This window comes from Amphibalanus amphitrite, unplaced genomic scaffold (assembly GCF_019059575.1).
Source record: "Amphibalanus amphitrite isolate SeventyFive unplaced genomic scaffold, NRLGWU_Aamphi_draft 000191F_arrow, whole genome shotgun sequence".
NCBI lineage: Eukaryota > Metazoa > Arthropoda > Thecostraca > Balanomorpha > Balanidae > Amphibalanus > Amphibalanus amphitrite.
In genome coordinates this window covers 303181-320121 of record NW_024881686.1, presented here as the reverse complement: position 1 = coordinate 320121, position 16941 = coordinate 303181, and the positions used below count along the sequence as shown (strand labels likewise).

Sequence of the window (16941 nt, the reverse complement as noted above, 5' to 3'; positions counted from 1 at the left end):
CTTGAAAAGAAGAGGCAAAGTGAACTCATCCAGGTTCGCAAACGACCGACGGATCACTGCGAGTATCTGTGAAGCCTTGGCGACGGCAGCGGCTGTCTGCTTGTGGAATCTTAGCTGCCTGTCGATGATAATACCTAGGTCTCGTTCCTCCTCGCAGGCGGCGACAGCAGTTCCATTCAAGTGGTACGTGCGGTCTGGGTTGTGGAAGCCTAGGTGCATGGTCTTGCACTTCTCACCATTGAAGGGGAGCAGCCATGTCTCCGACCAGCGGACCAGAGCGTCGATGTCGTCCTGCAGGCCATCGTGGTTGGCAGTCATCTTGCAGTACAGCTTGGTATCGTCTGCGAACATCTTCACTGTGTTGGTGACCTGTGCTGGCATGTCGTTCACATACACTGTGAAAAGTGCAGGACCGAGGACGGTGCCTTGCGGAATGTCGCTTGTTACTGGAGCCCAGGCTGACTTGCATCCCCGAACAACCACCCTTTGAAGGCGCTCAAACAGGAAGGCCTGGATCCAGTTCAGGAGTCGACCCGACACACCATAAGACCTCAACTTGCCTAGGAGTCGCTTGTGTGGTACCAAATCGAATGCCTTGGCGAAGTCTAAGTACGCCACATCAACAGGTACTCCCTCTTCCATGGCAGCAGTCCAGTCCTCAATCACCCCCAGGAGCTGTGAGGTGCAAGACCTTTTGGGGAGAAACCCATGCTGAGCCTGATGTAGCTGGCCAGTTGAGGTTAGGTGTGCAAGTAGGCTGTCCCTTACCAGTGACTCAAGCACTTTGCACGGCACTGCAGTGAGACTCACGGGTATGTAGCTTGTTGGCTCCTGACGATCTCCTTTTTTGAAGATGGGCGTTATCTCCCCTGTCTTCCACTCTGCGGGTAGACATCCAGAGTCCAGAGATTTCCTGAAGAGGAGACTGAGGGGGTGAGATAAGACGCGCGCAGAGTTACGAAGCACACTGGGTCGGATACTGTCAGGCCCTGGGGAGCTTCGTGGGTTTAGTGCATTCAGATTGTTTCAGATTGATTGTTTAAGAACCGACGATAATACAAGGTAAAACAGAAAAATCGCTCTCCTGAAAAATCGTCAAAAACGAGTTACGCTTCTTTTCCTTTTCACGGCAGTGTGACCTACAGGAGCCGGAGAGCTTTGTGTCGACCAGTCAATCTGGGGGAGATTGAAGTCACCCACGAACACTATGTGTGAGAAGGTCTCGGAACATGCTTGACGGATGAGTTGGTTCATCTGGTTGATACTGTCTTCAGCGGAGCCGGATGGGCTGCGGTACAAACATCCGATGAGTAGGCAGTCACCTCCCCTTAGTGACAGTGACACCCATACATTTTCAGTGGTTGAAGCATCAAAAAAGACTTCGCTCACTTTAAGGTGCTCTGCGGCATATACACAGATGCCTCGGATGCCACTGCTCCCTAGGTTCGAGGTCAGGGGAGTAAAGTTATGATGCACTGAGTACCCTGGGATCTGAAGTAGAGCTGGGTCAATGGGTAATCTCTGGGCCTTGGGTATGACTTCAGTCAGAAGAATCAAGTCCGGTTCCTTGTTGCATATCAACATACACAAGTCATCTCTTTTGTTGATGAACTGATCACAGTTGGTGTACAGAACAGTCAGGTCTTCCTTTGCTGACTTAACATCTTTGGGGTGCACTCTTAGTCATTCAGCTGCTCTGTACGCAGACTGGTTTGACTGAGAACGGCTCCCACGAGTGTCTTCAACTGGCTGGTGCAGGTTACCCTCCTCCTCCCGGGTCCCCGTGTTCCCGAGGCTCCTCCTTCCATGTTGCCCTTCAGCCCGCAGGCTACCTGCCTCTTCTTGACGTGGGGCACGGGTGATCTTGCCATTTCTGATCACCAAGTTTGTTTCACCAGCCCCTCTTCGAGCTGCCAATTCTTCACGGAGCTTCCTGTTGGTCTCTCTTTCCTTCTGGGTTAGGTCTGGCGTTAAATAAATGTTAGAGTACTCCCCAGAGTTTCTCAGCCAGGATGCTCCTCTCAGGATATCAGCTCGGCATGCTGGATTGTCAAGGGTCAGGATAACCAGTCTGGGTTTACCCTGCAACCTTCTTCCGGCTCTGAAGGATTTAGAAGCTGATACGCTTATTTTCATCACATCCTTGATCATCTTCAGGATTGCCAGCCTATCCTTCTCTGCCCGCTCGTTCAATGGACCTTCCTCGGGCTCTGGTAGGTTGTGCACGACAATGTTGGCTTTGCGTCTCTCCCTGTCCCAGTGGTCGTCCAAAGCCTTTGTCAGATCCAGGGCTGAGTGTTGTGTGCTTTCATTACCTTTTGGGAGTGAGCTCAGCTGGGTTTTCACTGCTTCAACAACCTCCTTGCAGGTGCCCTTGACAGCATCTGCATAGGAAGGTCCTGCTGAGTTTGCATGCGCCTCGACTGCTCTCACCTGATCTGCCACACGCTTACCATATGCATCTAGTGCTTTTTCCATGTTGACGGCCTGGTTCCTTAGCATCTCTTCTTGGCTTTGGACAGACTTTGTGATGTGCTCGATGTGGTTCTGGACTTTTGCTTCAAGCTGAGCGAACCTACGGAATTCTATGGCAGAATTTGGAGTCCAAGGTTTAACGTGCGCACAAAGCAGCGCACTGTCGGTCCCCTCGCTGACTTCGCCTGGCTATGGCCTGCCACCAACCGCAACCATACCTGTCAGGAGGCCCATAAATGTCAAGCGCCCGTCACGCTTCGAACCCGGACTGTTATAACCGGGAACGCCTGCTCTCACCAAGCGGAGTCCAACGCTCTAACCAACTGAGCTATGGGACCAGCAAATTTGGGTCATTGGGTTTCCATGGAAAATCAAGCTCAGACTATCCAACATTGAGAGTGTTACTATCCAACATTGAGAGTGTTCTATAGATTAATGATGCATCCATGGTCCACAGAAACCCAATATCGCTATGTGTAGTGCGCAGTAGCGTTGTGTCTTAAAACAGAGCCTAGGCTTTAGAGTTCTAGTCAGCCAGCCCCAGTCTGCAAAGAACCTATGGCAATTTCCAGCTGGTGTGGATTTGGTGCGTATTTTGGCTTGGTGCAATGCAGATGTGTAGTGCGGTGCGGAATTGGCTTAGCGACAGCCGACGGACATAACAGACCAGAGAAGTAGATGAAAATCTAAGAAAAAAACATTGTTGGAGCTTCAATGTATAATGCAGTGTGCTATCACGTTTAATTGAGCGTGGGGTGGTCAGAACGGACTATGCCAGCGCTGGTCGTCCCATAATCACCCTGGTCGTCCCATACCTAATCATGCCCGCAAGTTTGCACTGTTACAACACGAAACGCATCGCTCAGCTCTGCGAGGCGGTAGAGCGAGAGATGAGCACTGTCAATGGGAGGGATTCGAGATGTATAGTCGACTACAGAATGATATTCCACTCCTCAGAAGCTGTCAGTTGACCGGAGCGCTAAGTTGTGCCGTTTATCACTCAATTAAGCGTATCGATTGTGAGCATTGGGACAAAGCTATAATTTGTGAACTCAGCCCGTGTGATGCGGTACAGCCTACCACTCCAGGCAAATAATTGCCTGTGAAAAGTGGAACATCATTCTGTAGTCGACTATACACTACACAGCCGATGACAAGGGCTAGATCACCGCTCCGCTCCATCGCTTCAAGTAGTCAAATGCGAAGGATTTATCGTGTATGTTTGACACAGCTAATAAGTTGCATTGAAAGAATCTGAGGTTGTTGCATTTTGCAGCATTCGTGAACGAGATGCGCATGGCTGATGACAGGGTTTGGGGATCGCCACTTTACCGCGGCCAAGTAGTCAAATCCGCTGTGAATGACTTGCCGATCAGATTTGTTGTGCGATACAGTTGTAGACCCAACGAAAGACGCCGAAAATGCATGCTGCATGCATGAGATGATTCCACATTTAGCCATTCAAAATCATCTTTCTATTTATAAGTGGATATATGATCGGACAACAATCACCCTGGAAGAATCGCCAGGGGCACGTACTGGATATAGTTCTTGTATTGGCATGCCATCCTTTTGGTTTGAGTTGCGTGGTGCGTATTTCTCGTTTCGTTTCCATACTACTGAGAGGGCAGACTTGCGGCTCATATCACTAATTGCGGTCAGTGCGGATGAAAACTGGTCACTTCTTGGGTTCGGCGCGGGATTTTTGTACTCTCATTCGGCTTTGGTGCGGATTTTTCGGCTCTTTCTGAAGGGTTGGTGCGGATTGTGAGCTTCGGCCGGTGCGCCTCGTCGACCTACGAGCCATACTTTGCAGTATGGAGCCAGCCTTCATAATTTCATGCTCACTTCAGGGTGAGGTGCAGCTTGAGCTGTAGTAGCACCTAGGATAAGGAACAATAAGTTGATGTGACACTGTGCCTACTTTTCAGGACCATTGTGATCAGCATTTGTGAAGTGCTGAAGTGTAAAGTAACAGAGCCTCAGAAGCCTGGACTTGGGTGTTGGAGCTTCAGAATGGCCGACACGGAGTCCCAGTCGTCGATGGAGTACTCTGAGGATGAGGACGACGATGGCGCACTGCAGGAGTACTACGAGGACGGCGCTGATGACCTGGAGGAGGACCTGTCGCGCCTGAACCCGGAGCACTTTCCGGTGGAGTGTCTCTCCGTGGAGGAGGTGGAGCGGCTGCTGAACGAGTGGGTCGAGCAGCTCAGCACCTCACTGCAGGTCAGCAGGTGCTCAGACAGCCCGCAGGTGCTCAGTTATTGGGCTATGGCCAGGTGTGTGAACACACAAGTTTTGTGTGTGATCACACAGGTTATCCCAAAATGCTTAGCATGGTACCTAGCTATGTTAACAAGATCCATAGTTGACAAGTTTTTAAATAAATGTAGATCAAATGTTTGAATGGGCAGATTGATGGCAGTGGCGGCGCAATACCTTCAATTAAGAAGGGGGGGGGGGGGCACTGCCGACTTGGTCCCATTCTTTCCTTGCAACGCCCATAGGGCTAATGTTAAAATGACAAAATCAAGGGAGCACGGTGCCCCGGTGCCCTCCCCGTTCTGCCGCCTATGATTGATGGAGCTAGAGCCTATGCTAAACAGTTGTTTGGTTCACAGGCCCTGGCTCCTACCATTAGATCTGCATTCTGCAATGCTGAGTAGCTGGAGGGTTTAGGTGCCCAAGTTAGAGTGCCCATCAAAGCCAAAGATCAATCCCACTCAAGTGGCAGCTGATCCTGGCCGGCTGCTCCCACCAACTGTAGACCATCCCATCAAGAGTTATGTAAAAAGACGCACGCCATATAATTTTCTTCAGCTTCTGGTCTCGCTATATAAGTACCGTTTGTTTTCAAGTTGCGTTCGTTTTTCAATAGACGGATCGAAAAATCCCAAGCCAGGAATCTCATTCAGAGCGTTAAAGCCGCCGCCAATGGCCGGGCTCTGACGTGTTGCCGCTGGCCGTCGACAGGTGACGCCGTCCCTGGCCAAGCAGCTGCTGCACTCCAACAACTGGAACGCCGCCGAGATCACGGCGCGCTACCGTGCCAACTGCCAGCAGCTGCTGGCCGAGGCGCAGATCAAGCCGCGCCCGCCGCCGGCGCCGGCCGCGGGCGGCGGCGGCAGCGCGGCGGGCCCGAGCAGCGCCGCCCAGCCGGCGGCCGCCCCCGCCGCCGCCGCCCAGCCGCCCGCTGAGTGTCCGGTGTGCGCCTGTGCGCAGCCGCCCAACGAGTACCGGGCGCTGGCGTGCCGGCACCATTTCTGCCAGTCCTGCTGGAGGATGCATTTTGAGACGCAGATCATGCAGGGAATCTCACTAGGTGGGTGTCTGTGACTGTGTGGGGCTGGGCAGTGGGCAGGGAGCATGCTGGTCTGAGCAGATTCTCGCGCTGTTGTTGGTGTGTGTCCCTCTGGCAGATTTCAGTAGAGTATGTGCTGCGGCTGACCACTACTGTCGCTGCTCGCTGTCGCCCTACGCTGCCGGGTCGTCCGCCGTCCAATGTTCTGCTGACGCCGTGGTTTCTGTGGCCGTCCAGGTATTGAGTGCATGGCGCGCCACTGCAACATCCTGGTGCCGGAGGACTTTGTCGTCTCGCTGGTGACCAAGCCGGGGCTGCGCAGCCGGTATCAGCAGTACGCCTTCGCTGACTACATCCGCTCGCAGCCGCAGCTCAGGTGGGGTGGGGTCACAGGTCAGGCCCTGGTGGGGTGGGGTCACAGGTCAGGCCCTGGTGGGGTGGGGTCACAGGTCAGGCCAGGTGGCGTCACAGGTCAGGCCAGGTGCGGTCACAGGGAAGGTCAGGTGGGGTGGGGGTCACAGGTCAGGCCAGGTGGGTGCTGGTGAATTGTCGGGTAGGTAGGGACGGGAATGACGCGAGCTTAGGTCAGCCGCAGTATCCGAAATCATAGTATTGATAACACCAACTGCCATATTTTATAGTCAATGTTTTGGTTTTCAGATTTTGTCCAGGTCCTAACTGCCCCATCATAATTCGGGCGGTCGAGCCCAAGGCCAAGCGAGTGGTGTGCAGCAAATGCAAAACGTCTTTCTGGTGAGTGCACGTGGCGCAGCTGCTGGGAAGCGCCGCTAGCTGTGATGATAGTTGGGCTTAGTGACTCGATAGGCGAGGACGCTGCTGAGCAGCCTTCTATCACTGGTGCTGGAATTTAGGGTGAGGGTGTCATTTATCGACTTGTGAATTCGTTAATAATTTATGCCGACTTTCATTTTCTTTCATGTTTCTCACCTATGCATTCTTTTGTACATTTCACGCACAGAGCAGCTGATAAGACAGCAGACGTGTATAGGAGATCGAATCATTCCCGATGGAATGCCGGCCGCAGATCGCTGACAGTAGGCACTGTGTGGCCGCTGTCAGTTTCCGTTGTGGCAGCGTGTTTGACGGTGTCTGCTGCTGATTGTCCAGTTTCCGCTGTGGTATCGACTACCACGCGCCGGCCGACTGTGAGACTGTGAAAAAGTGGCTCACCAAGTGCGCCGACGACAGTGAAACGGCCAACTATATATCTGCCAACACCAAAGACGTGAGTGGTGCCGCGCCGGCCGTGATGCAGTCATACTAGGGCGGGAATCAAACTGTCGGATTGTCCTTCAAATTGCACTTCATTTGGTGACATCTGAAGATAAATTTGCTTCGAGTTATGAAATAAAAGGTTTGGCAAAGTGTGTCATGTTCGAACATTGACATACCTATTTCTGAACAAGCGAGAGGTTTGCTAATAAGAGTTCCTAACCGTCCGTTCCACGTAGTTTTTTTTTTAACAATCTGTATTTCACATGAGTGGCACAGCCCATCAAATATCGGGTGTGTGTTTTGACATGTAAGCTTTGTGTTGACGTGCTGCTCTTTGTATCCGTTGGCAGTGTCCAAAGTGTCATATCTGTATAGAGAAGAACGGGGGGTGCAATCACATGCAGTGCTTCAGCTGCAAGTTCGAGTTCTGCTGGATGTGCCTCGGTAAGTCCGCAGCGGACCTCCCAGTGACACCCTGACACCCCGAAATATGCCGAGTCTAATTGTGATCGGTCACGTTGTCGTATGTAGTTTCTCTTCCTTCTAATCTCTTCTTTCTCTTCCTTCACTTATCACTCTATTCCCGGCCTTACGTGTAGGTACACTGTACAATTGTACATAGCTTGTCATTGAAGGAGGGTATCACAAACGAATTAACGATAAATGGTGTTGAAGGTCATGGATCAGCATCTTCAGATGATTTTTTTTTTTTTTTTTGAAAGATGTGTATCTGGATCCAAAATTAGCGTATTATTGCCCCGTCGTATGTAATTCGCTCTGTCTGTTGTGCAGCATGTTCATCTATTCAGTCGTGTTTCACGTCCTCACCACGCCCTGTGCACTGTTCCAGGCAACTGGAAGAACCACGGCTCCGAATACTACGAGTGCTCCCGGTACAAGGAGAACCCCAACATCGCCAGCGACTCGGCGCACGCCAAGGCGCGCGAGGCGCTCAAAAAGTACCTGCACTACTACGAACGGGTGAGCGAGGGCCGGGTGGAGGCACTGGCCGGGGATTCGGCGGCGGCACGGGGTTGATGGCAGAATCGTAATTCGTACTCGCCAGCTGATCTGCAGTGGAAGAGAACCATACATGAGTCTCGCTTACTTCCCAGGACCGCGGAGGTAACGGACGGATTATAGTGGTATTAACAGCAGCAGCTGTGGTCAGTCTTGATGTGACTGACGAGTGTGTCGCTGAGTGATACTTTCAGAATCTGTGTGCTGTCCCCTGTCCTTTGTGGCCGGGAGGCGTCTCGGATGTAGGCTGGTCTGACCGTCTGACCGCGTGCTGACGCTGTCTTTCAGTGGGAGAACCACTCCAAGTCGCTGGCGCTGGAGGCACACACGCGCCAGAAGATCGTGGACCGAATCAACCAGAAGGTCAACGACGCCAGCGGCACCTGGATCGACTGGCAGTACCTGCTCGGTGCGCAAATCAGACTGTTTTGGTGAATGGTGTCTATTTTCTTACGGAAACTTTTTCGGTATTTGCTTGTGTTTGCTGACCTTTTGTATCCAGGTGACTGACGGTTTGCGTTTTTTCTCCAGACGCGGCGGCGCTGCTTGCCAAGTGTCGATACACGCTTCAGTACACCTACCCGTACGCTTACTACCTCGAGACCGGCTCGAGAAAGGCGCTGGTGAGTGCTCGAACATCGCAGGACGCCCTAGACATATAATTAAACTGGGAGCTCTTATTCGTATTTGTTTGCTGTTTGTCTGTATACAGCCATTGTAAACTGCTCTTTCGCCCTCGTGTGTTCAGCGCAGACTTGCGTAACGCTGATAATTTTTTTTTTGTAATTTCGCTTATCAGTACAGCTACAGTTATCTACCTTGGATCCACTGAACTGGTCTTTTCGCGCCCGTTTACTCATATTGACGTGTCTGCTGCTATCCAGCGCCGGCCGTAACCCTCCATCCCTGCCTGCCGTCCGTTTCGCAGTTCGAGTACCAGCAGGCGCAGCTGGAACTGGATATCGAGGAGCTCTCGTGGAAGGTGGAGCGTGCAGAGACCACCGACCGCGGCGAGCTCGAGAACCACATGAGCCGCGTCGAAAAGAGCCGCACCATGCTGCTCAGAGAGTTCATCGAGGTGTAGTGGCCGCCGCCGGGACACAGTCGGGGGTCGGGGGGGGGGGGGTACTGTGCGCGGGGCCGCGCCCGAGCCACCAGTCAGCGCGGGCGTGGCCCACACCGTGTCAAACCGGCCCGGCGGGGCGCCCTGCTCCGGGTCCGAGCGAGGTGTGTCGGTGTCAGTGGGCTGGGCAGGGGACAGCCTCGCCCGGTGGTGACGTGTCATAGTCTCCAGGGCGTGTGTGAGGTCCGTGGGGCGCAGAGGGGGCGAGAGAGGGCATGATGGGGTCGTGAGTGGGGTGGCTGCCGCGCGGTGGGATGGACCGACCTAACCTATAGCTCTCGCCTCACTGCGTGGTAGGTAAGATATCCTCATTTCGACAAAATCGAGAAAAGTTCGAGGATTTTGTTATCAATCTCTTGGAAATCAACTCTTAAGATTCGCGATGCCTCACACGTACAATCGAGTCTATTTTAACCTAGCTCTCCGCACGCTTTGACTATAAGCAAAAGTATGTGTTTAGCCAAAATTACAGACGTTTGCCTTTTGCTACCATATTGGGCAGATAATTTAGCCGATGGCATTTTTGTCAAGCTTTTCTGGGTTTTTGTTGGAATAACCTCTACCGCGCAGTGAGGGGCGGGTGCACGGGCCGACCGGTTACCGCCGGGGGAGGACTGAGTGTTGTCGGTAGTTGAGACGAACGTCAGCCGGCCCTGAGCGGCCGGCCGGGCCCGCGTCGGTCAGCGGAGGTGTCCGTGGCCTCACCTGTATCGGGTGGCGCTGGATGGCGACTACAGCCGCCAGAGTGTGTGGAGGGGGGGGGGGCAGCCGGAGAGTGAGGGAGGGGATCGGGTCGGTCCGTCAGTCTGGTCCTAACGGCAGACGACTGTTCAGAGCTGAGCCGGAGCTAATTCACCCCGGCGGACAGCGGGCGAAGAAAATCGTCATTTTCAGTTCGGACTGCATTGGGTAGTTGCGTAAATCGGTTTTAGTTTTTTATTAGAGAACAATATTCTTGCCTGTGTTATTTAATACCGGAATCGCATCAGTTACGTGTTACTAATATTTTTCTTCTCGTATCACCCACGAGTCATGTGGCGCCGCGAGTGCTTGTGTGTGCGTGTGTAGTGTCTTGTATGTGCATGTGTCGCAGTTATGTGCGGTGTAGTGCACCGGTGTGACTGTGACGGTACCGTAAGGTCAGGACGGGGTGTCTCCGTTCATTTATACCCGCAGTGTGTGAGCCTTTCTGAGATTATATAGTCAGTCAGCGCGGCCCGCCGGCCATTGCTCGCGGCGGATCTGTCCAGTCTCAACAAACTCCGGTAGAATGTACAAGCCTTGTGCGGGGTGGCACGCTGTCGCCTCTCCGTGCCATCTGCGCCGCGGCCGGCGGTCCTCCAGTGTCGAGAGCTGGTGCCATACCGCGTCTCCCCGCTCTCTCCTCTTCCAGTGAGGCGCGCCGTGCGTCCGACTGACCTTCCATGAGTACCTCGATTGTGTGCTGAGGCGGCGGCGCCGGTCCCGTCCCGCCCGGCCCGGCCCCGCCGGGGATAGGTCACTGGGTGTCCCACCCCGACGGCCGGACCGGGCCCTGCTTCACGGCACGACGCTACAGTGCTCGACGTTACGCTACGGTATTGGGTTTCCATGGAACCATCAACAAACTCGGATGCTCTCAGTGTTGAACCGTCCGAGTTTGTTGATGTTACGATTGAAACCCGATGGCAATACCGCGATACGCGTAGCGCGCTGTAGCGTCGAGCCGCGAAACAGGACCCGGGTCGGGCCGGCGCCGCCGCCCAACTCGCCAGATCTTCCGGCCGGCGCCGCGGGCTGACCCGACCTGACCCGTGCACAACGGCCGTGTCGGCCGTGCACCTCTGACTGGAGCGTTTACTGAACATGCTTTGACTTTGAATCGTGTTTTTAGATGAGCGGCTGGTGCGGACCCGGTGCATTGAACAGAGATATGGACTCTTTGAAGATTCGCGGTGGTTAGTTGGGGTGACGCCGTAACTACGCGTAGAAACGGAAGTAGATGATTCGGGCGCAAAATGACCTTGCACTCGGCGCGCCCCTAACCCCCAACAAACAAACAAACAAGGGAGTGGATAATTCTGCGAACCAGCTTAACAAACCTCAGATGTTATGTTCGTCCGAATTCCCCAACACTAGCCGCTAGTCGCCGCTGTTGTAGCCTTTCACGGCCGTCGTAACCAGAACAAAAAAAGCGAGTAAGTTCTCTCGAGCAGCGGTAAAAAATGCATAAGCGCGACATACGAACTAAACGTCGATCACCGGACAATTTTGCAGCTCAGCGCAGCATGTCTTCAGACGCCGGGCATTTAGAACATGTGTATTCACGCAATATATGCAAATGAGAAACACGATAATGCCAGCGTACAACGGGACACCAGTATGCGGGCGACCAGCCCTCGCGTGCAACGCAACAACAAAACACCGCCCAAACGGTTATCAGCCCGTGTCGTCCGCGCCCGGCGGCCGCCGGTCACTCACTCTCTCACACACACACATACACTGATACTGGAGTCTGTGTGCCGGGCCCTGCGGCGCAGCCAGCAGCCCCTGTGGCACCGCGCGCCCCTCAGCCCGGCCGGGGGCCGCTGCAGCTGAGTCGGCCGCTCAGTTCATCCACTTTCGGCAGTTGGGCGCGCCGCACAGGCACGGTATCTTATTGCTGTCATCCTCAATGTCAAACTTGTAGTCGTACGCCAGCTGCGGGGCAGAGTGAGGTGTCGTTAGGAGACGGGGTCAGGGGGCGTGTCAGCACTGACGGCTCACTAGGCGAACAACGCAAAGAATGTGCAGGTCTAAGGGATTAGCTACTTTACAACTTATCAAACATCGCCATTGAAACAAGCTGAAACAACCACCAGTCAGTCCACAAATAACTTAAAGTAACTGGGATTCCCTAACCTCCTCCCCCACCCAACCAGCACAGTCACACGCTCGCCCCGTCCTGCCTGTAATTCCTCTCCCTCCCCTGTCCTCTCTCGTCGCCTCACCTCCTCGCCGCGCTGGATACGCCGGTTGGCGAAGATGATGATCTTGTGGTGGCCCCTGTCCACCTCGACGCTCTCGGTGATGCAGTTGGGGTTGCACGAGTGGTTGATGTAGCGCGCCAGGCCGCCGCTCAGCGTGGCGTCCACCACATGGTTCTCGTCCACACGGAACATGTAGATGCCGCGGTTCTGCAGAGGGGGAGGAGTGGCGGTCAGCGGTGGAGGGGGAGCAATCTGATGAGTAAGTGGAAAGTCGATCACATTAAGTGCCTAAACACGGCGGCATAGAACAGAATATCTCTGAGCAAAATACTCGTGCCAGTCTGTCACTGCCACTGATGGCGCAGAAAAGCCCACACATAGGCGCCAGATTCCTCTAGCCGCCCCTCGGTCTCCCTCCAGTTGCTGGTGTCAGCTGTACCATCCCACTCGGTACTCACGGCGGCCTCGTAGCGTTTCTCGCGGCACTCTGCCAGCTCGTTCCGGATCACCTCGCCGATATACTCGATGATCATGGTGAACTTTTCCAGCGTGCGCGCCGCGTACAGGCCCAGGCCCTGGATCTTGGACCTGTGAACGGCATGAGAGTTAGGGCACTATCCGACGGGCGCAACCAAAGACCAAAGTGCCGTTAGCTATGTTTTGCCGGCTGACTCGTATGGTTTGGAAACAAAACAAGCCTAATTTAAAATAGGACGGGCATATGGTTCAAAACAGACTGAGCAATTAGTCATCAGTTAACCAGCTATAGCTAACTTATCCGAGAAGACCATACAACACCCTTCCCCACAATAGCAAGAAACCGAAAGCGTCGTCCACCGTCCACCCGTAGTAGTCTCACCTGGCGAGGTAGACGTTGTTGCGCCACTCCTGTTTCATCTTTTTGTACTGGGAGCTGCGCGAGTGGACAAACTGTTTGGAGTAAGGCGCGCTGCTGTCGGATGTGTAACTGATCTGGGCCAGACTGCGCGCGTGGCCGCCGCCCGGCCGCTGCGTGTGCGGCCGTTTGAAGTGGGTGCGCAGCTTGGCCTCTGATCGCGCGCAGCCGGTCGGGTTGATGGCCAGGGGGAGCTCGAGCAGTGGGTTGCGGCCGTACTTGAACCGGTAGTCGGTGAGTGTGTCGATGCCCGGCAGCGACTCGAGGATTTTGATGATGGCCGGCTCGGTGAGACCGAACAGATCCTCGCCGGTGACGTACTGGGGGAACAGGCGCACCATGCCGGCCTGCTCCCGGAGCCGGGCGAGAGGACGGAGCACCTGCACAGGGGAGGGGAGTGGTCAGATATACTGTACTGGGGGAAGTGTCAGGCGCACCATGCCGGCCTGCTCCCGGAGCCGCGCCAGCGGACGGAGCACCTGACAGGGGGAGACCGGGGGTCAGATACTGGCGTAACTGCGCCCGGTGACACAGCACTGTTTTGGCCTCCTCGAGGACAGAGGGCAGAGAAGTCAGGGGAACAGGTCAGATGCACGCTGCGTTATCGGTCTACCAGACAGCTGATTCGTTGAAAACAACGTTGATTCGGTGTTCAGCTGCCAAACAATCCTCAATCAGGAAAATCTAGAATCTCCCGACGTTCTTCATCACGAAAGCAAGACAACAGAAAAAATAAGTATCGGTCTACATCCTTCCCGGAGAACTACAGCGCGGTCGCTGTCCGCCACTGTAGTATCTCACCCGTTTCCAGACCCCCAGACAGGACCCAGCTGCAGTGACTGTGGTCGCTGTCTATCTCACCTGTTTCCAGACGCCCAGACAGGTGGTCGCTGTGCGCCACTGTCTAGCTCACCTGTTTCCTGACCCCCAGACAGGTGGTCGCTGTGCGCCACTGTCTATCTCACCTGTTTCCAGACCCCCAGACAGGACCCAGCTGCAGTGCTGTGGTCGCTGTCTATCTCACTTGTTTCCTGACCCCCAGACAGGTGGTCGCTGTGCGCCACTGTCTATCTCACCTGTTTCCAGACCCCCAGACAGGACCCAGCTGCAGTGCTGTGGTCGCTGTCTATCTCACTTGTTTCCAGACGCCCAGACAGGTGGTCGCTGTGCGCCACTGTCTATCTCACCTGTTTCCACACCCCCAGACAGGACCCCGCTGCAGTGCCTGTGGTCGCTGTCTATCTCACCTGTTTCCACACCCCCAGACAGGTGGCGTCGGTGAAGGTGACCTCTTTGAGCGGAGGCTCGCGCACCACGATCACAAACTCGGGCAGACCTTCCTTCTCCTGGATGGAACACTCGTACTGACAGCGCTTGTTGGCGCGACGGAAACTCCAGAACAGACGGATCTGAAAACGAACAAGGCGGACTCTCAGACCTGAAAACACTGTCACACGCGGGCAACCAAGAGGGAGGCGGGAGCACCACAATTATTTGGCACTTCCGCATTTTGTGGCGTATGCTTTCCCCTTCCAATGAGCAGATTACGAGGCGTAAATCGTGCCATTGAATGCGCAAAGCATATTTACTAGCAGGGTAATTGTAGCAGACACATTCAAACACCAATCGCGTAATACATCCAACCATTCCAGCCGCCCGCACTGAGCCTATCACAGACCCCGCCGACCGGCCGGCCGGCCGCGCCACTCACGATCTTGTATCCGATGGGGTAGATGTAGTTGCCCGTGTGGAAGGCCGGCAGCTGGTGCGGCAGCAGCTGTCCCACAGACAGGAAGATGAGGGTGCCCACCCGCAGCAGGTGCGACTGGTCCGAGCCGGCCTGGTGCATCACCACTGCCACCTGGCGGCGACACGGACAAACAGCGTACGGTCAGGCGAGATACAAACTAAGAAATACATGGGTCAGCAGAGCCACAGATCGACATGAAATCGGTGGAGACACGGGTTTTCACAGACTCGGAGACAGATAATGGCATGACACGGCGTCAGCTGCGGAGACTAATTGACGGCACAACGCCTGGTTGTGCCACCGGCCGCCGTCTCTCACCTGTTTGTCCTCCTCGCGCTCGATGTAGACGCGCCGGTAGACGGCCAGCGTGGTCAACTCGTTATCCTTCTCCCCCTTCAGCCAGTGCTCGCGGCAGTACACCGCCTTCGTCTTGTAGAACGTGCACTTGTCCTTGACCGAGCACGCCAGGTGGTAGGCCTTGTCGCAGCGCACCTTGAAACACTTGACGGAGGCACCCGTCTCCTTGCAGAGCGTGCAGGTACTGTTGAGCGACTTTTTCAGCGCCAGGTCCACGTTGACCAGGGCGCCGCTCTCCGTCTCGTACACGTCGTCGGCCCAGAGCGCGCAGTTGAGGTGCACCCACTTGTCGACGTCAAAGTTGAGCAGGCGCGCCGGCCCGTCGGACATGGCGTCACCGATCATATGGCAGAACAGACAGCGACGCACCTCCTCCGGCATCCGGGCCGGCATTATACAGATGCCCATCTGGAACAGAAGCTGCGGGGGAGGGAGGAGGGGCGGTCAGAGACCAGTCGGGGACATCCGGGCCGGCAGTATACAGATGCCCATCTGGAACAGTAGCTGGGGAGGGAGGGACGAGGGGATGAGATGGTCAGGACAAAGCAACACAGCATGCAGCACATATAGGGGAGAGTGGGGTAATTTGGCCGGTGGTGTAAATTGGCCGCCCCCACCTGTACGAAAGCTGATAAAAGTGAATGAAATAACTTTAGTCTCTATTCATTTGTCATCGGCAGAACTAACTCGAGAACAAATGTCAAAACTTTCCCCCTCTTAGTTTTATTCAAAATTAATAAAAGGTGAATTTCGTTAGAAAATGGTAACTTTTACTTCCGTTTAAGAATTTGTATAACATGTAGTATTTGGGCTGTAAACGGATTCCAACATTATAGCGCCATTTTTTAGGGTGTTCAGCGGTTCCAAGAGCAAATTTCATCTAGTTTTGTACAGCCATGACGACTTGAAAGACAAAAATTTTCAGAATGGCCATGTGGGGTTATTTAGCCGGGACTAGCGGGGCAACTTGGCCGGTGCGCTCAGAGTCACTATGCTGGGACGGCCGAGTTGTTATGGTCAATTATACCATAAAGGACATAATTCATGACCAACTTTGACTACCTTGATGCCATATTTCCTATTGGACAGCTGTAAGGGCATGTGACGTCATCAAAGGTTACCTATCGCTTTTTGGCTGATAAATACTTACAGAAAAAAAGATACAGCCGCGCAAATGGTCTCATTGTGTTCAGCTCGTCAAGGCGCATCGAATGATATACATGATGACCTTGGACTCACGTAACCTTGAGGTCAAGCGACCTGAGGTAGCGTGACCTGAAGCCAACCTTTGACCTTGACCTCTCGAGGTCAACACATACATGTTTCGATGCGGAATGACGAGAGAATTACGATGGTACTTTTAGTTTTGGCCTAGCTTGATTACTTCAAAAGCTATTCGTAAAAAAACGGTCTGAACAGATTTACCCGATTGTTCTACTGACTGAAGCCGAGCTAAAATGTCTTGAACGATCGGGTCGGCTGGATTAAAACTCCGTAGGGCCAACAGGCTGCTTAGGGAGTCCGATAAAATCAAGTAAAAAGGTCCGTCCGATACCTCAATAAAACACAAAGCCTTCTCGATGGCAACAAGTTCCGGTGAAAACACCGAGGCGAAAGATGGCAACGAAAATGAACGGGTATCGTCGCCAGCGACGAAAGAACAGCCCGCTCCCTCAGGTGTTTTAGAGCCGTCTGTGAATACAGGAATAAAACCATCGTAAGAGGCAAGGTGTTCCAAGGCTCGGACTCGTGCCTCTGCAGGCAGCAACTTGCCCTTTGGAACTGCAGAAAGCGAAAGATCCACCTGTGGACTGACACTTTTCCACGGTGGAG

General features: G+C 54.1%; 2 protein-coding genes across 2 annotated transcripts in view; one reads left to right on the top strand and one right to left on the bottom strand.

Annotated features, from left to right (window-relative positions):
- The first annotated feature begins 4376 nt into the window (after window positions 1-4376).
- LOC122384462 (potential E3 ubiquitin-protein ligase ariadne-2-like) lies at window positions 4377-11019 on the top strand. Its single transcript, XM_043371864.1, has 10 exons — window positions 4377-4704; window positions 5452-5800; window positions 6017-6155; window positions 6440-6532; window positions 6908-7025; window positions 7366-7459; window positions 7866-7996; window positions 8324-8444; window positions 8567-8658; window positions 8964-11019. The coding sequence occupies exons 1-10, from the start codon at window positions 4492-4494 to the stop codon at window positions 9117-9119; spliced, it is 1506 nt and encodes a 501-aa protein (XP_043227799.1). The 5' UTR covers window positions 4377-4491; the 3' UTR covers window positions 9120-11019.
- Window positions 11020-11444: 425 nt separating this feature from the next.
- Window positions 11445-16941, bottom strand: part of LOC122384477 (histone-lysine N-methyltransferase 2D-like) — a 62937-nt gene continuing 57440 nt past the window's right edge. Inside the window, exons 48-54 of the mRNA XM_043371892.1 lie at window positions 15070-15528; window positions 14713-14862; window positions 14249-14410; window positions 12966-13381; window positions 12565-12694; window positions 12128-12313; window positions 11445-11837 (exon numbers count right to left, since the gene is read on the bottom strand). Coding sequence (XP_043227827.1) covers window positions 11745-11837; window positions 12128-12313; window positions 12565-12694; window positions 12966-13381; window positions 14249-14410; window positions 14713-14862; window positions 15070-15528 — 1596 coding nt within the window. The 3' untranslated portion in view covers window positions 11445-11744. The remainder of the gene's footprint in view (window positions 11838-12127; window positions 12314-12564; window positions 12695-12965; window positions 13382-14248; window positions 14411-14712; window positions 14863-15069; window positions 15529-16941) is intronic.

What these genes read in the sequence shown, in the direction of transcription:
- LOC122384462 (XM_043371864.1), top strand. Translation starts at nt 4,492, where the DNA reads ATGGCCGACACGGAGTCCCAGTCGTCGATGGAGTACTCTGAGGATGAG. An exon ending in TATCTGCCAACACCAAAGAC is followed by an intron (nt 7,026 to 7,365) that starts GTGAGTGGTGCC and finishes ATCCGTTGGCAG; the next exon opens with TGTCCAAAGTGTCATATCTG. An exon ending in CCGGCTCGAGAAAGGCGCTG is followed by an intron (nt 8,659 to 8,963) that starts GTGAGTGCTCGA and finishes TCCGTTTCGCAG; the next exon opens with TTCGAGTACCAGCAGGCGCA.